The sequence below is a fragment of the Sminthopsis crassicaudata genome, chromosome 6 (genome assembly GCF_048593235.1).
Source record: "Sminthopsis crassicaudata isolate SCR6 chromosome 6, ASM4859323v1, whole genome shotgun sequence".
Taxonomy (NCBI): domain Eukaryota; kingdom Metazoa; phylum Chordata; class Mammalia; order Dasyuromorphia; family Dasyuridae; genus Sminthopsis; species Sminthopsis crassicaudata.
This window is the reverse complement of record NC_133622.1, coordinates 205,858,790-205,877,239: the sequence shown is the minus strand read 5'-3', so window position 1 is coordinate 205,877,239 and position 18,450 is coordinate 205,858,790. Positions and strand designations below refer to the sequence as shown.

General features: G+C 43.3%; 1 protein-coding gene and 1 non-coding gene across 13 annotated transcripts; both read left to right on the top strand.

The window, feature by feature from the left end:
• The first annotated feature begins 5,942 nt into the window (after nt 1-5,942).
• Nucleotides 5,943-17,349, top strand: EIF4G2 (eukaryotic translation initiation factor 4 gamma 2). 12 transcript variants are annotated; one of them, XM_074273245.1, is made up of 22 exons: nt 5,943-6,225; nt 7,459-7,589; nt 7,966-8,031; nt 8,511-8,651; nt 9,166-9,268; nt 9,890-10,021; nt 10,130-10,196; nt 10,313-10,464; nt 10,735-10,845; nt 11,021-11,104; nt 11,189-11,287; nt 11,543-11,684; nt 11,774-11,934; nt 12,266-12,379; nt 12,888-13,013; nt 13,266-13,370; nt 13,611-13,826; nt 13,923-14,181; nt 14,740-14,944; nt 15,074-15,285; nt 15,422-15,543; nt 16,516-17,349. In XM_074273245.1, the coding sequence occupies exons 8-22, from the start codon at nt 10,381-10,383 to the stop codon at nt 16,579-16,581; spliced, it is 2,106 nt and encodes a 701-aa protein (XP_074129346.1). In that variant the 5' UTR covers nt 5,943-6,225; nt 7,459-7,589; nt 7,966-8,031; nt 8,511-8,651; nt 9,166-9,268; nt 9,890-10,021; nt 10,130-10,196; nt 10,313-10,380; the 3' UTR covers nt 16,582-17,349. The 12 variants fall into 12 exon arrangements, 11 of the variants coding, with proteins under 11 accessions (XP_074129346.1, XP_074129344.1, XP_074129347.1 ...); XM_074273243.1 differs by having other exon boundaries at nt 5,957-6,225; nt 9,890-10,027; XM_074273246.1 differs by having other exon boundaries at nt 5,961-6,225; nt 7,525-7,589; nt 9,890-10,027.
• LOC141548113 (small nucleolar RNA SNORD97) lies at nt 12,427-12,572 on the top strand. The gene has a single exon (XR_012483813.1). It is a non-coding gene; the product is annotated as a small nucleolar RNA SNORD97 (small nucleolar RNA).
• Nucleotides 17,350-18,450: the final 1,101 nt, after the last annotated feature.

The following is an 18,450-nucleotide window of genomic DNA, read 5'->3' as shown; positions in this document are numbered from 1 at the left end:
ATACTCCTACTGGGTGTCCCACAAGACTTTGTCCCAAGTCCTCCTCTCTCTCTATACTCTCTCCTTGGTGATTTCATCTGCTTCCCAAGGGGCCAATTATCATTTCTACACAGAGGACTCTTCATCTATACAGGCCCAATTTTTCTCCACTTCAGCCTTGCATTTCCATTTGGCTGCTAAACACCTCCACTTAGATGTTCCAATAGCATCTCAAAATCAACAAATCTAAAATGTAATTTGTCTTTACCATCAGACTTTCCCTGCTCATTTTTTTCATTTCTTCCGAGAATACTGCATCCTCCCTATCACTCAGGCTCATAATTTCACAATCATGCTAAATGGACTCTTTCCTCTACCCATCCAACTTCAAATTATTTGCCAATTCTATTTGATCTACCTCTGTGACATTTTTTGGTCTGCTCTGTTCTCTGTAGATGCTCCAACCCTAGCTCACACTCTAATCACCATTCTCTAGGACTATTGTCTCCCCTAATTGGTCTCCCTGCTCTTGAATAAACCCTCAGCATAGTTGCCAAAATAATTATCACAAAGCATAGGTGTGAGCATGTCATTCCCTAGCTTGGAAAGTTCCAATGACTCCCCGATTCCCACTTACCCCCCAGGAGTGCCTCCCCTACCTCTAAAATGACCTTGTATTTATTTTGTAGGCATCATGCATTTGCTTATACATGTACATGCAATTTCCCTGGATAATCTCTTTGAGAATAGGGGCTATTCGCTTTTTTGTCTGTTTCCCCAATGTCTGGCACATTGTGCTTCACAAATGTTTAATAATTTAATAAACTGATCTAGGATAACATGCAAAATCCCCAGCCTGGTATTTATGGCACTGCAGAATTCGTCTCCAGCTTATCTTTACAGCATTGTTTCACATTAATCTTCACCAAATTGTATTCCAAATAAAGTGAACTACTAGTTTATCCCCTGAACTCAGTCTGCCATCTTCCACACCCACACTGGAGCAAGCCATCCCCAGTGACTGTGTAGCAATCAAGAACTTGTCTGAGTATAGGTTGCACCTTAGTTTCCTTCAGGTTCAGTGCTTCTAAACCTGTTCTACCCATCCCTCATATTATATAACTTGTGTGTACCTAGTCCTTATAGTTTATTGTCTTCCCCCATTAGATTATGGGCTCCCTGAGAACAGGGACCTCATGCATCCCCTGTACTTAGCACATTGCCTCTTTAATGTTTATTAACTAACCAAAAATTAATCCTACCCTAACATTTCAGGTGCTATAGAAATGTAAAGAAATAATTGTTGGCTAAGATCCTTCAAAGAGAAGTTCTTCAGCTGGGTTTTTAAAAAAAAGGAAGGATTTGGTTACTTGCAACAAGAGCAAAAGAGGGAAAGGATGAGCACCTCACATGTGTTGATGTTGACCTCCTTTGAGCAGGAGATTTATGCTAGAGAATAGTACACTATCAAATGAATAGTTAAAGTATAGACTGATTATGTAGGGCCTTAAAGATTAAGCAAAAGAGTTTGGTCTCGGGGGCCCTAGATTTAGAGTTGTAAGAAACCTCAGAGCTCTCATGCAAACTTGCTTTACAACTAAGGAAAATGTGGCCCAAAGAGGTAAATTGGCTTGCTCCCAGATTATAGAGACTAGAAACTAAATCCAATACCTCTGACTACAAATTCATTTCCAGACACAAACTCCTGAATTTACAAGAAATGGAGAACAATGACAGATTTGGCACTTGAAAGATATGAAATACTTGCTTTAACAAAATTAAAGTCACAGCAGGCTAATCCCATTTCATTCTTTGAGAGTTACTCTGCAGGTAGAGCAAGGGAACATTAGGATATTTAAATTTAAATTTCAATGAAATTTTTGACAATATCTTTGTGGACAAATTGGAAATGTGAGCCAAAATATAATCAGTATTCACAACTGGGCAATTGGCAAGCAGATAATTCAAAGATTATTACTTTACAGAGCAAGGCCACTCTAGAGGGGCATCACCAGTGATTTGCTGGCGGGGCTCTATCCTTCACCCCAAATTATTCCATATTTTTATCAGTGCCTGGGATGATGATGTAGATGACATTCATGAAGGATGAAATGAAAATCTGGGAGTGAAGCTAACAAATTAGCTGACAGCTAATAGGTTAGATGACAGGGCTCCCAAGAAATTATTGACAGGCTCAAATAATGGCCCAAATCCAACAAGACAGCAGATCCAATTAGTCAGCTATTTAGTACAAAGACTGCAAATGAAAGGGAGACCCATCCCCTCCTATGGCAGCCCATCCGACTCTAGGATAACTTGAAATGCTAGGGAGTTTTGGCACCAAGCCAAGCACTTATCCCTGAAACACTAGAAGAATAATCTTGCAAGATGACATCAAACCATTTATAGTTACATGTTTAGTCTAGTCATTTAAATAGTCCCAAATGCATCTAACTATATTATTGCCTAGCCCATATCTCATCTTTCTCACAAGGACAGCATGAAACACTTCTATCAGATCCTTTGTAAAATCTAGGTAAACTATCTTTGGAATTCTCCTTGATGTACCAATGTCTACTACAAAAAATTGAAAATGGAATTAGCCTGGCAAGACCCCCTTTTTGATGAAGTCATTCATGCTGACCCATTTTAATTTTTTAGTACTGCTTTGTCTTCAAGATTAAGTATCCCTATTTCACTCCAAGTGAAGGTCTAGCAGCCATTCCGAAGCCTGATCCTATATCTGACACAGCTTTCATATCCATCTTTTTGACCTGGCCTAGTTCACCCCTTCTTAGGCAACCTGGCAGCCTTCCAATCTCAAAGGACTCACTATATTGGGACCAGGCCAGTTTGGATACCCAGAGGCAGAGCCGTACTATAGCTCAGAGCTCCTGAACTCTACCTTCATCACAGTAGGGACTCCCAGTATGCACCACCACACCTATTTAGTAACCATTCTTTTAGCAAGTTTTAGATTTTTGCCAAGAACCTACATTAAGCTATCCTGCAGTGAGCTCAGTAATTTGCAGACTCCATTCTGTTTTGTGTTGTTTTTAATAGAGACAAGATTTCTCATGCCTTTCCATTCTTTCGGAGATCATTGCCAATGGCTGAATAATCACCTCTCTCTCTTCAGGATCTTGAGATATAGTTCATGAATATATTACACAGTTTCAAAAAAATTAAACTGGTAAAATATGGAGGGATGTAAAGGGAATGAAGAGAGATATGGTTAAACAGTAGCTCATGAAAAAATAAGAGCTCAGCTACACATTGATCTCGAATTGTGAGGGTCTGGTCATCTGCTCAATTATAATCCTTCTCTGGGAGGAGATCTGCAAAATCTTTTCCTCTGTGCGCAGGTTTCTTGGGAGCTCTGAATCTCCTCCAGCTCTTGTCCTTCCCCAAATCAGACTGGTCTCCTTTCAGCCTGCCTGGCGCCACAACTCTGTATCAGAGTAGATTCAGGGATGGAAATGTAAATTTAGGTGTCATAAGTCCACTGATATTTTAAGCCTTCAGAAAACAAGACCTCTCCAATATTAAATGCAATTTAATACTAACATTGCAACAGTATTGAGGTAACACCATCTCCATCTTTACAGATGAAATTAAAACAAAGTTTAGGCCACGTTTATTAGTTTAGTAAGTTCAGTTGCCCAAATGTATTTAAGTTCAGAAAGATATTTCTCATAGAATGAAGATTCCAATACTTTACAGTTTGGGGTAAAAATTTAAATTTGATAGTAAAAGCTAATTGCAAAGTTCCCAAGATTGGTTTATTTGTTCTGAAACTCAGTATAACAATGGTAAATTTTTTTTTTTTTTTTTTTTTTTTTGCTCAAGCTATTCCCCATGCCAAGGAAGGCACTTTCTCTTCACATCTGCCTCTCAGACTACTGGGTTCCCTTTATTCCCTTCTTCCTTTTTCATCCCAGCTAAATGGACCTTTGGGCTCTTTTACCCATATGATACTCCTTTTCCTGTCATATCTTTGTATTGGGCTTCCCGGAATGCATTCATTCCCTCTACTTTGTTGGTTCCTGCTCTTCAAAACTCAAGCATTCTTGTTCTAAACAAGTTTTTCTGATCTTCCAAGACTGCTAATGCTGTGGTGTTTAACTACTTTGCCTTTGTTCTCACATTTATTCTGCACACTTATCCTGAGGCAGCTGGGAAGACCTGAATTCAAATCCTCATAGCCTCAGAAACCAGCTGCCTGACCTTGGTTGCTTCAGTGCCTCTGAGGGAGGCAGCATCTGCTAGTACTTGTGCATCTCCTCCCTCCGTCCCCGTCAGAACACAGGCTCCTTGAACAAGTCATTTCATGCTTTCCGTTGTAGCTCCATCCCCAGCACAGCACCAGACACCCAACTTCTGCCTAATTCCCTGGATGTTAGTGTTCTCCCCTTCCCCATGATTACATATATCGAAGTCAATGTTTTCCCCCACAGAATGGAAACTTCCCGAGAGTAGGAAGCATTTCTTTTGTTCTCTTATCCAAATAGATTAGGTCCAACCGGAGCAGGTACTGGATAAAACGCTTGGAGAATCCCTCCATCCCCGGGCGCGCTGTGGACTTTTTATCACACAAAGGAAATGCACAGAATTGTTTTCGTAACCACATTAGACATTTCCTGAGGTTTGAGTCCTTTCATTTTTTAACTCCGGGATTCCAGACTTTGGGGCCTAGGCTAAGCCAGTGTCCCCGGTCAAGGATCCCGATCTAGAGACGTTGCCTTGAATCCGTGTATCTGAAGTTGACTCACTAGATTTTCCCAATTCATGGTTTACAATTGTATCTACAGACCAAAAGTGGGGAAAATAAACCATTTACAGGAGAAATGCTTTGTATTTTAATCAAAAATTTCCTCTTTACTAGAAAGAGTGGCATTTTCCCCCTCAGAAATTGCGATTTCAGGACTGCTTTGGTTTCAGCGGGTACGATTTAAATGGGACGGGAGCGCTCCGCTCCGTGCCCAGTCGGGACAAAGGACTAAGGATGGGCAGCCTTTGCGAAGGCGGGCTGCAGGGAGGGCTCGGGCCGCTCTCCCCACCGCGGGCTGCGGTGACCTGCCCGGGCCTCCGACAATCCCCGGCCCTTCACTCCTTCCATTTCGGGACAGGTCACCGCGGACGTTAGGGGCGGGGGAAAGGGGGTTCTTTCTTCTTTGGGGAAGGGGAGTCCTGCTTGCTTCTAACCCCAGCGTCCCGGGGGCAGCGGGTCCTGTGTAAGGGCCGGGGCGCAGGCCACGGGGCGCTCGCGAGGCCACTGGCCTCTCCATCGCGGGAGGGGTGTGTGGGGGGGGTTGGCTGGAGCCGCCGGATAGCGCGGCCTCCGATAGGGTGGGGGTGGGGACAGCACCCCTCCCGGGAGTCCGCCGCGCGGCCGCGACCCTCGGACAATAGCTCCCCGGGTCTCTTCCCCGCCGGGGTTCCCGAGCACGCGGCGTGCACGGCCCCGGGCTGCACAAGCCCCGGCGCCCCACCCGCAGTCGGCGCTCCCGGGGCCTGGGACTCTTGGAGATCGGCTGCGCCTCCAGACCAGGAGCAAGGGGAGCGGCCCAGGAGGACTGGGGAGGGGCAGGCGGAGGAAGGAGCCTTCGCCGCCGTCGTGATCGCCGTGGTCCCCCCTCCCGACCCACGGACAAGTGAGCGCTTGTGTAATGCGGGTGGGCCGCGGGAACAATGAGGCGATGGAGGAGAAGGGGAAGGCCGCCTCCTTCGGCTTCTCCCGATTTACGCACAGCTCCCAGCCCCCTCCCCGCCGCCTCCGCCCGCACCCAGCTCGTCGGCTCCCTTACGCCACTTACTTGACCTAAAAGATTTAGTGAATAAGGCTTGGCGCACTGCGGCTGTGCTGCGCCTCAACCCAGCTTGGTGCCTTGGCCCCGCCCCGGGGCCCGCCGCGGATTGGCGGTGCGGAGCAGATCGGTCGCTGATTGGGCAGCGGGCGGGCCGTTCGGGGCGGCTCCGGCGGGTTCGGCTGCCCCGGAGTGATAAGTTCGGCTGCAGACTAGCCGCCGCGCCAGCAGCGAGTTGGAGCTCTATGGAGGTGGCGGCGGGTACCGGGTGGTGGCTGCAGCAGCGACTCCCCTGAGCTGAGACCTTCACCCAGTCCCCGGCTCCTTCCCCCTTCCCTCCCCCTTTTTTGTTTTCCGTTCCCCTCCCCCTTCCCCCCGTCCCCGACGACCGGATCCTGAGGAGGCAGCTGCGGCGGCGGCTGCTGAGGCCTCGGTGAAGGTGAGGAGATGAGCGGAGCCGCGGCGGCCGCCGTGGAGCGGCGCGCTCTAAGATGGCCGCCGTCCTCCGGCTCCTTCTCGAGCGGCACAAAATGGCGGCGGCAGGCGGAGGCGGCCATGGCGGCGGCCGGGCCGGGCCGGTCTCCCGCGGCGGGCCCCCCTGCGCCGCCGAGCGCTCTCGGGAAGGCCCTGAGCACAGAGGCCCGGGACGGTGGGGCTGCGGCAGGCTGCCGGGCGGCCGCTGGCCGGAGGCGCCGGCCAGGGCGGGGAGGAGGAAGGAGCAGGGGAGCGAGCCCGGTGGCCGGGCCGCCCGGGCGGCAGTGACTGCAGCGGCGGCCGAGGCCTCGCGTCGCGGTTTCGCATTGCGGCGGCCGCTGCGGCCCGGGGCGGGGCCGGCTTGCGGGCGAGCGGGCGGCGGCGCCGGCTGCGCGGCGGAGCCTGGGTCCGGGGCCGGTTACCGGCTCGGCCGTTCGAAAGGCGCGTGCGCGCGGGCAGAGGCCGAGCTCGAGGCGGCGGAGCAGCACAGGAGCCCTTGGTGCCGGCCCCGGCGGGGAGGAGGTGCGGGCTTCGGAGCGCCCCGAGCCCGCCGCCGGGGGAATTGGGGAGGGGGTGGGGAGGGGCGAGACCTTCCTGTCCGGAGAACAAAGAGCAGCTGGGCCGTGGGCGCTGCCTCGGGCCTGGGCCGGACGGAGGGAACCAAACAAAAGCCGGGCCCCTGGGACCCCTCGTCTTTTGTTCGCCGGGGCCGGGCTTGAGGCCGCTCGGTCACCCCCCTCCCCCCTCCCGTGATTAATTAGACTCGCGGGGGGAGGGGGGGCCAGCAGCGAGCCACCGTCCCGGTCTGTTCTCCCTTGGAGAGGGCTCCCGCCCGAGTGGGGCGGCCGCGATCCCCGTGGGTGGTGGTGGTTACTCTGGTTTAAGGACGCGGCTCAGCTGGTCGAGCTCCAGCCTCTTTGAGAAGCCAAGGTACCTCGGCGGCCGCCACGATCCCCCGGCGGGAGGGGGCGGGCTGGGGCGGGGGAGAAACAATGTGGACTCCGCTCCTCCCCCCGCGGTCGGGAACCCCTTTGTGGGAGTCGGAGATCTGCATTGCAGCAGAGCCGGGGCCGCCACCGCCCGGGCCGGGCCGAACCCGAGCGGGCCCGGGGACCGTTGTAGGGGGAGGGGGATCTGCGGGCCGCCCGCGGGGGGGCTCTGCTCCTGACCTCTCGTCTCCTTGTGCGTTTCTCCTTAGGTTTTCACTTCTCCCCCCTCCCCCCACCCCTCCCCACCCCCATCCATTAATATTATTCTTTTGAAGACTCTTCGTTGTCAAGCCGCCAAAGTGGAGAGTGCGATTGCAGAAGGGGGTGCTTCTCGTTTCAGGTGAGGAAGGAGGGAGAGGTGAAACCAGGCCGAACCCTCCCCACCCAAAAGGGCTTCCAGAGGCTTTTGTTGAGCTCCCGACTACTCCTTCCTGTACAGCATGGCTCGCTCCTTTTCTCTGCCCTTCCTTTTAACGAGCTGCTGTATAATTGGGTGGAGAAATTAATGCTGAACAAGATTTAAAAGCAGGCAGTGGTCATCTTTTACCCTAAACAGGGATGCAGGGCAATGAAAGAACTTGTGTACCTTCTAAATAGAAATTTCCGAAATTAGACAGCGTTACTTTTGGCCCTTAAAACCCTTTCCTATGTTAAAAAGGGGGGGGGGGTGTAGTAAAAAGTGAGATTGGCTAAGTGAGGCTTTGTTTTTTAAATAGTGCTTCTTCGGGCGGAGGAGGAAGTAGGGGTGCACCTCAGCACTATCCCAAGACTGCCGGCAACAGGTATTTTGATTTACCTCTCTCTGAAGCAATGAGGGTAACATTCCATCTTGAAGGATTTTTGTGTTTTCTGGTGCAGCACAGCGGTCATCCTCCCCATCCTTCTCCACAATTGTCACACATAAAGAAGAGTCTTAGAAAGCAAATAATGCCACATGAATGCTGTAGTGCAAATTTTTGCTTAAAGGCTCAAGTCCTTCACTAATTTCACTTGCCTTTTATATTTCTGGGGTGGAAGAGATTAGTCCTCAGAGCTGGAGTGTTTTTCTCTATTCATTTGGTATTCTTTCTTAGTCATAGTCTGAATACTCTTATTTATGTACATACACTCATGTGTGTATATTGGGAGAAGGGCACTGAACTGAGTTGTTTTTGTCTTCCCCCTCAAGGGATTGTTCAGCTGGTAAATGTAGTGTGTTTAGATATCTCTGAACTAATCAGAATCTTGGCCTTTACTTTTCTCTTCCACTTTTTTTAAACAGCGAGTTCCTGGGGAAAACCCCAGGGCAAAACGCTCAGAAATGGATCCCTGCACGAAGCACTAGACGAGATGACAACTCCGCAGCAAACAACTCCGCAAACGAAAAAGAACGACATGACGCAATCTTCAGGAAAGTAAGAGGGTAAGGAAAAGGCTTTCTGACCTTTAACAAAAAGTAGCTTTCAGACTATTTTATATAACCGATATTGCCTGGAGTGACAATTAGTGTTTGCAGCAAAAGAAGAAAAAGTAAGAATCAGGACATTTAAAGTTCAGTGCTTTATACTGAGGAGCAAGTATATAAATACTTGGTAACTTGGAATGTGGTGAAATATACTACTTGAATGATTAAACTCACTAGGTTTAAAAATATGTACCCTTTGTTGCCCTTTTCTGAATGGATTTGTCTTTCGTTCTTAAGTCTCCTCACTCCCAGCCTCTAGGGATTTTCAGGCAGCAAGGACCCCCTTGTGTTTCTGTACATGCACAGAGGTTAATTATAAAACCTTGTGTAACTTAAACGACAATTTTGAATTGAACTGTAAGAAAACTTAGAATATTGTTAATTTCTTAAAAGCTCATAAATTTATAGAAAATATTCTAATATTTGGACTACTGCCAAGGAGAAACACTTAAATGTTTTTGTTTTTCCCCAGCATACTAAATAAGCTTACTCCTGAAAAGTTTGACAAGCTATGCCTTGAGCTCCTCAATGTGGGTGTAGAGTCTAAACTCATCTTAAAAGGAGTCATACTGCTGGTAAGTTAAACTAAGAATATAAGAACTTTTCTCTTCCCCTTTAATTATCATTAGCTTAAATTTTAATTTTTTTTTTTTAATACTTAAAACACATTGGGAAGTCAGTTCATATGCCCAAGTTTTTAATGCTAAAACTACTCTTGAAGATACATGTACTTTTGAGATTTTGTGATTTGCAAATGCTCCAAACTCTCAAGTAACTTAAATTCTTGGAGAAGAGGGCAGGGCATATTAATGCAAGCGAATACAGAGTAAAGACAAAATGGAGTAAAGAAAGCAGTGTTCTGGAATATTTGAAGGAGAAAGTACTTGGATGGGGATGCAGGAAGAAAGACTTGGAGAGGTAACACCTGAATCAGCATTATTCCCTTGCTCTCGACTATGTGTGTGAAGAGACAAATCTAGCAAAAGCAGCTGGTTTCTTTTCCAGTCAAATAGAAAGTAATTACTTTCAAAAATACTTGTGGGTGTAATACAAATGGCAGGCACAGTGCAGTGATCAGATTTACTTAGGGAGTGTGTTTTTTTTGTTGTTGTTTTTTTAAACCTCCATTTTCTTAATTATATAATTAAGGCAGACATCAAACAATATTTATTAAAGGAGTAAACTTTTGTTGATAGATTGTGGACAAAGCCCTTGAAGAGCCAAAGTATAGCTCACTGTATGCTCAACTATGTCTGCGACTGGCAGAAGATGCACCAAACTTTGATGGCCCAGCAGCTGAGGGTCAACCAGGACAGAAGCAAAGCACAGTAAGGGTTTGTTCATTTTTTTTCTTTTCTGCTTGCCAAATAGTTTGCATATTTATATTTGCTATTCATTTGCTTTTAGAATATTTCATCATTATTTCTTTTCAATAGACATTCAGACGCCTCCTAATTTCCAAACTACAAGATGAATTTGAAAACCGAACCAGAAATGTTGATAGTAAGATTTTGTCTTTTTTTCTCTTCCCTGATCCCTATCCCATACACTACCCAACCCCTCAGTACTCTTTTTGTTAATGAACTTGAACACTGAAACTTGGTTTTGGTACTTTCTAGTCTATGACAAACGTGACAACCCCCTCCTTCCTGAGGAGGAGGAACAGAGAGCCATTGCTAAGATCAAGATGTTGGGGAACATCAAATTCATTGGAGAACTTGGCAAGCTTGATCTTATTCATGAATCTATCCTTCATAAGTGCATCAAAACAGTAAGTGTTCTGGTATTTAGTTTTCCTTTAAAAGCTTAAATTAATGATGTAGTAACAAATAGGGGGGGGAGCTATTTTATCCACCTTGAGAGATAAGTAGTTTTCAGCTAACCAATAAGCTTAATGATTACCAAAAAAGCCATCTGCCCAGTGTGGCCATTTTTGAAAGTCAGAAATGCCTTAGCTGATAAGTTTTCATGGTGTCTGAAATTTGCATTGTGTTATGGTCGCTGCTACAAAGAATTTAATTCTTTTTTGGCATATTTACAGCTTTTGGAAAAGAAGAAGAGAGTACAACTCAAAGATATGGGAGAGGATTTGGAGTGCCTCTGTCAGATAATGAGGACAGTGGGGCCTAGGTTAGACCATGAAAGAGCCAAGGTATTGCCATTCAGTCTTTATCAATCTTCTTTTATCCCCTTTATCAAACATATAGTTGGTTATGATGACCTAGGCCATTCCAATGTATATTTAGACAATGACTTTGTTATTTTTAGTGTGAATTAGTGACTAGAACTTTATTTAAATTGTACTATATTTTTTGTTTTTTGTTTAGTCCTTAATGGATCAGTATTTTGCCCGAATGTGTTCCTTAATGCTAAGTAAGGAATTGCCAGCAAGGATTCGTTTCCTGCTGCAGGTAAGCCTTTTGTTCATAAATGACTCCATTGCTCTGATTGTCATTCTCACCAAATAAAACAACTTTTTTCTTTTTAAATTAAAGGATACTGTGGAGTTGCGAGAACACAATTGGGTTCCTCGCAAAGCTTTTCTTGACAATGGACCAAAGACGATCAATCAAATCCGTCAAGATGCAGTAAAAGTAAGGGATGCTTTTTGTGATATTTGAGACATAGTGGGAATTTTGCTAATTAACATCTTGATTTCGTGGTTTATATTTGCCTTTAGTGCACTGAACCCCATTTTGCATTTTCTTATACTAGGGACAAGTAGATCAGGGAATAATTAAGATAGTAACTCCACATAAATTTATGGTTACATTATTGACTTTTCTAACTGTACTTTGGGGTTCTATGTAGCTACAAATAATAATAGATTCTTTTTTGATGATTTGAAGGATCTAGGAGTTTTTATTCCTGCTCCTATGGCTCAAGGGATGAGAAGTGACTTTTTCCTGGAGGGACCGTTTATGCCACCCAGGATGAAACTCGACAGGGACCCACTTGGAGGACTTGCTGATATGTTTGGACAAATGCCAGGTAACTGAAATGCATGAAAAGTAAGTTTCACTGTGGGAAAGTTTTTAGAGATGTAGAATCCTTATTAGTTAATAATTTTTCTTTTTAAGGTAGCGGAATTGGTACTGGTCCAGGAGTTATCCAGGATAGATTTTCACCCACCATGGGACGTCATCGATCAAATCAACTCTTTAATGGCCATGGGGGTCATATCATGCCTCCTACACAATCCCAGTTTGGAGAGATGGGAGGCAAGTTTATGAAAAGCCAGGTAAGAACGCATTTTTAAAGTGTTTCACTTTGTATCTGCTCTTAAGAACAGACTTCTAAAAACTCAAATTTCTAATAAAAATTGGGGAAATGCCCAAACCTTATAAAACCATAAACTTCTCTCCACTCAGATTGTGTCAGTTTAGTAGAAACAACTGGCTAAATTCTTAGTCCCAGTTAGGTTAGATGGTGCATTTTTTTTATTCTTTGTCATTCATTCTTTGGGCATATCCAGCTAAGCTTTTTTCGTGACTTGACTGTTCTCTAATTCTTTTAATACCATAATTTGTGGACTCCTTTATCTAGACTTTATTTCTTTCCTTCTGAAATAGGGGCTAAGCCAGCTCTACCATAACCAGAGTCAGGGACTCTTATCCCAGCTGCAAGGACAGTCGAAGGATATGCCACCTCGGTTTTCTAAGAAAGGACAGCTTAATGCAGATGAGGTACTTTGCCTGTGTTGCTCATAACCATAGTTTGTGGATTCAAAATATTGCCCAATGATTATAGCAAGACGCGTTATTATGAGGACTTAATGCTGGAATTCTTTGCCTCTTTTTTTCCTATACTTTTCTTTTCTCTTTTTCTTTCTTTGGATGTCCAGCGTCCTGTGAACAAGATTATGAGATATGAGGGCAACTCAAACTTTATTTTTTTTCCTCAAATGCTAGAGGAAGGAAAATATTAGACATGGTATATATTCCCTGTAAGTAAGCTATCTTTTAATTTAGGCCTAGTTGAGTTGGTGGGATATGTATTCAGGTGTGACCCTAGGAAAATATAATAGGTTTATTATAAATGTCAATCCCACCTTTTAAACACTTGTGTTAAAGGTCTTTACACAGATTTTGCCGTGCCTGATTTGGGAAAGGTGGAACTTGTAAAGATTGCTATCTAGGTGATTCTTAGAAATTTTATGATACAAGAAAATCTGATTGATATTTTCATTTACAGATTAGTCTGAGGCCTGCTCAATCTTTCCTAATGAATAAAAATCAAGTGCCAAAGCTTCAGCCCCAGATAACTATGATTCCTCCCAGTGCACAGCCACCACGCACTCAAACACCACCTCTGGGACAGGTAAAGAGTTCTATGATAACATTAGAACACTGGGCGTGTCTGACTCTCCCTCCCCCCCCCTTCTCTGTTCTTCTTCCATACTTCCTATTGTGTTATTTCACTTCTCTCTATGGAGAACAAATGCAATTTCTTTTAGTGGTAAAGTCAGGAGGACTGACTTTTCAACAGAACCATAGGACTAAAATAAAAGCTCATTGTATTGTATACGTGTTGTAAAGATTGTTTTTAAATGTTTTCCATTGCTATTTTTAGACTCCTCAGCTTGGCCTCAAAACTAATCCACCACTTATTCAAGAAAAACCTGCCAAGATCAGTAAAAAGCCTCCACCATCAAAAGAAGAACTACTCAAATTAACTGTAAGTTAGCTTTTTTAAAAGAGTTCTGGAATTCTTTTTTTTCCCCCCTGAGGCTGGGGTTAAGTGACTTGCCCAGGGTCACACAGCTAGGAAGTGTTAAGTGTGAGATCAGATTTGAACTCCTGAATTCAAGGCTGTTGCTCTATCCACTGCGCCACCTACTTGCCCCTGGAATTCTTTTATTTTATGGCACACATCTAGGAAAGACATTCAAATATTTATTGGTTGTGTTTCTTGCAGGAAGCTGTGGTGACAGAGTATCTGAATAGTGGGAATGCAAATGATGCTGTCAATGGAGTACGGGAAATGAGAGCCCCCAAACACTTTCTCCCAGAGATGTTAAGCAAAGTAATCATCCAATCACTAGACAGGACTGATGAAGACAAAGAGAAAGCAAGTGCTTTGATCAGTTTACTCAAACAGGAAGGAATAGCCACTAGTGACAACTTTATGCAGGTATGGGAGCATTGCATATTCTGTTGAAATAACCTGTCACTGATCTTGAAAGCTGTTGAACTGAAATTCATGGATTTTTTTTTTCCCCCTCCCCAGGCTTTCCTGAATGTATTGGATCAGTGCCCAAAACTTGAGGTAGACATCCCTTTGGTGAAATCCTATTTAGCTCAGTTTGCAGCCCGGGCCATCATTTCAGAGTTGGTGAGCATTTCAGAGCTAGCTCAACCACTGGAAAGCGGCACCCACTTCCCTCTCTTCTTACTTTGCCTTCAACAATTAGCTAAGTTGCAAGATCGTGAATGGTTAACAGAACTCTTCCAACAAAGCAAAGTCAATATGCAGAAAATGCTTCCAGGTAAGAAGGTGCTGATTTTGTTTGCAAACAGTCAATTCTATTATGAGGCAGTTGTGGGTCAATAGATGAGAGCTGAAAAGACCTATGTTAGGATTCTGCCTTTCATACCAAGCTGTTGAGGCAGAGGATTTATTTGCCCTCTTAATGCTCTAGTGAGTTTTCTAAGAATTGCACAGAAGGAATCCGGACAATACTGGTAGTTGAAGCTTCCTAAAATGGGCATTGCCTCTTCACAGTAAAATCACATGTCTCATCACATACAGTTAATACAAGCTCTTGAGTATTTATTTGTAAATAGAAGGGACCCAAGTTCATTGTCAGTTATTCTCAACCATATTTTCTAGGAAGGTAGTAGGACTTCTAGTGATTATTTACTTTTCTTACTCTTTATTTTTTTTTTTGTCTAAAATGCAATTAAAAATCAAGAATTCAATATTTAGTACTGTGCTGTGAAGTCACTGCTCTGGAGTGCAATATTTATGTTCATTTAGTTAAACCTTACTTGATTTTCAAAATTAGTTCTTTTTCCTTAGTAGGATTTAATATTTTTACTTGCAGAAATTGATCAGAATAAGGATCGAATGTTGGAGATTTTGGAGGGAAAGGGACTTAGTTTCTTGTTCCCACTTCTCAAATTGGAGAAGGAACTGTTGAAGCAAATAAAGTTGGATCCATCCCCTCAAACCATATATAAATGGATTAAAGACAACATTTCTCCCAAACTTCATGTAGACAAGGGATTTGTGAACATTTTAATGACTAGGTAAGATATTCTAAACTTTAAACTTAAATTGAGAAAACAATGGAGACATTTGATCATAGAAATGTTTTTAATCTCTCTAAAAGCTAAAATTTAGCCCATAGTTGAAGTCCAACTTTTTCTTTTGTCCAGCTTCTTGCAGTATATCTCTAGTGAAGTAAGCCCACCCAATGAGGAAACAGATTCTTCCTCTGCTCCTTCCAAAGAGCAGTTGGAGCAGGAAAAACAGCTGCTTCTCTCTTTCAAGCCAGTAATGCAGAAGTTCCTTCATGATCACGTCGACCTACAAGTTAGTGCCCTGTATGCTCTTCAGGTGCACTGCTACAATAACAACTTTCCAAAAGGTGAGGCAGTATTTTCATTTAATAGAGGCTTGTGAGCCTTTTAGGTTCTAAGAAAGTTAGGGTTTTTAATACCATAAATATTGGTTGTTTAGTTCTTGAACAGTACTTGATGGTAGGTTTTGATTTTCTTTTGTAGGCATGTTACTGCGCTTCTTTGTTCATTTCTATGATATGGAAATAATTGAAGAGGAAGCTTTCCTGGCATGGAAAGAGGATATAACCCAAGAGTTTCCAGGGAAGGGCAAGGCTTTATTCCAGGTAAATTCTCCTACATTAGTTGATAATGTTGATGGACTTGTTAAATTTTGTTATTCTTTTTATCTACAGCTATTGAATATCACTGGTGCTAGATAAATCAAAGTCTTTAAAGATAATTAGGGATTAGATGTAATACAACAGAGTAAACCCGATGAGAATAAGACCTTGGCACCATTAAAATTAAAAGTGTCTTACAGATAGCACTAGAAGAAAAAGAAAGGGTTTGGAAATTGGCCAACCACAGTATGAAAAGGATTATTTGGCATATTTGTCCACCTAGCTATCACTAATAGGCAATTAAAAATAAGCTTTCAAGTGAAGCCACCTACAGGTTGGGAAAGGTATAGGAATTCTTACTAAAGATTAAACTTATGATTTAGTGCATGGGATGTGCCTGTTCATTGATGTACCAGTAAGTTATATAATGGGAACAAATTAAAGCTGAAATGTAAGTAAATTATTTTAAAGTCCCATAGCAAATTGAACTTTAGGGATTCAGTCTGTTTTTAAAAGGCCTAGTTTAATATTCTTTCCCATACTCAACAGATACTGCCTTAGATTAATATAGTCGTGAGCAGGTCCAAAGAAAATGTCTTTTGTTCCTCAGACTGATTAGAGGAACATCACAGTTCTTAGCAGCTGAGCAACAGGTCTTTTTAATAATGTTTACATTTGGGGTGACTTAATTTATAAAATGGCTTTTGGTTTGGGAAAGCCTAGTTTCCAGTCCCAGGTGTTCCTTGCCTAAGAGTGTTCATCTGGGCCTAGTTGTGGCACTGTGGCGTGTATCACCCAAGGTTCCCTTTCTAAGGTGGAATCTGGTACTCAAAAGATAAGGCTCTGGGCAAAAATTTTACGAAGCTCACCCCACTCAACAGCAGAAGTAAGACAGGACTTTGGGATTGTTAGAAATCTCCAGAAAAGCAGGATTCTATGGCGTAGAATATTAAAAGCTTTTTGTGTAATTTACAGGTCAACCAATGGCTCACCTGGCTGGAAACTGCTGAAGAAGAAGAATCAGAGGAAGAAGCTGACTAAAGACCAGCCAAAGCCTTAAAATTGTGCAAACATACTGTTGCTAGGATGTAACTGCGTTTGACCTAACCACTGCGAAAATTCATTCCGCTGTCATGTTTTCACAATATCTAAAGCAGAAGCGTGTCAATAGGATGTTCTTCTGCCTAAGGTTTTTTGTAGTGTAACGTCTTAATCATAGTCTACCATCAAATATCTTAGAGTATCCTTAATGTTTAGATAGTGTATTAGCAGCATGCAATAATTACATCCTGAGTTCTCAAGCAGAGGCAGTCTGTTGCAAGGACCTTCTTGGCTGCCAGTTATCATAGGCTGTTTTAAGTTAGAAAACTGAATAGCAACACTGAATACTGTAGAGATGCACTTTGCTCAGTGTAATACTTGAGTCGTTGCAATATTTGATTATCCATTTGGTTGTTACAGAGGATTCTTAACTGTAATCGATGGTTGTTGCCGTAATAGTATATTGCCTGTATTTCTACCTCTAGTAATGGGCTTTATGTGCTAGATTTTAATATCCTTGAGCCTGGGCAAGTGCATAAGTCTTTTTTAAAAGAAACATGGTTTACTTGCACAAAACTGATCAGTTTTGAGAGATCGTTAATGCCCTTGAAGAGAAGTGGTTTTTGTGGGTGTGAAACAAAAAATGGTGAGAATTTGAATTGGTCCCTCTTATTATAGTATTGAAATTAAGTCTACTTAATTTATCAAGTCATGTTCATGCCCTGATTTTATATACTTGTATCTATCAATAAACATTGTGATACTTGAGGGGATGTGTATGTGTATACTTTGAATTAATGCCTCAATCTGAGGAGGATCTTCGGCGATTTTAGAGAATGAATTTAGAGCTCCTGCATCTTCATTTCCTGGGTCCTACTAAGTGTCCTTTCCACTTGACTCCTGCCTCAATAGTTTTGTTGAATTACAGGTATACGGGAAAAATCCTAGGAAACCTTGTCATTTTTGAAGACTTTAAGGTGTTTGTAGATTAATAACCTCAAGCCTCTTTTTTTGGGTTTCTCCAGCATAACACATTGTTTGGTACTTTAAAGACTGAATTAATTTTCTCTTAAAGCAATTCAGGCAGAGAGTGGAGTAATGGAATGTATCAAGGAACAGGGTTTTGGTCAGTATTGTGATGTTTGACTTGTTTCCCAGATGTTTTCAGGGGCAGATGAAGAGATGTTGGGCTTGTGAACTAAATCAGTTCTTGAAGGAGATTCAGACTGTCACAGGTCACAGGCACTGCTTTCAAAGAACAAATCAATTGCACATAGATTTTGGCCAAGTGATCACCTGTTTAATTCTGGCAGCTTTGGATTAGGAGTTGGATTTGTTTTTGTGCAGCTTTGTTTGGTCTAGATATAATGGAGAAGAAAAAGGATTTCAGGTGAAGAAATGTGACTTGGTTTTGGATTCAAAGAAATTTGTAAGACATAGACATAAAACAATCCCAAATAACTTTTGTAGCAATGAAAAGTCTATTATTTCAACTTCCAGAAAGTTATCTTAATGAATTATACTGGGGGGAAAGTGTTGGATGTTGGTCACAAGGGAAACTGGAGGCCCAAGGAATGACAGCCCTCAGCAAGTTTGTAGAGATTTTGCAAAGGAAGAGTAATGTTACTTGGCCACTGTGTAAACTATACATCCTGTATTCAGGATGCAGGCTGGATGCTCTGAGAAAATGAACAACCCTTTTCATTCCTTTTTTCTTGGCTTTCCTACCCCAGCACTTTTCCAAAATGGTAAAAAATGCCTGATTTGATCAGTGTCAAATGAGAAGGAAAGGAATGGGTGCTGGGGGAAAAAAAGCTACTTAACCTCTTAATGATGTGGATCTCAAGGTGCTGTCAGAAGAGATGCAAT

Excerpts from the sequence above, each read along its gene's own strand:
- EIF4G2 (XM_074273245.1), top strand. The coding sequence starts at position 10,381 with ATGTTGGGGAACATCAAATTCATTGGAGAACTTGGCAAGCTTGATCTT. Across the intron at positions 10,465-10,734 it reads TTCATAAGTGCATCAAAACA|CTTTTGGAAAAGAAGAAGAG; the intron begins GTAAGTGTTCTG and ends GCATATTTACAG. Across the intron at positions 11,105-11,188 it reads GGATTCGTTTCCTGCTGCAG|GATACTGTGGAGTTGCGAGA; the intron begins GTAAGCCTTTTG and ends TTTAAATTAAAG.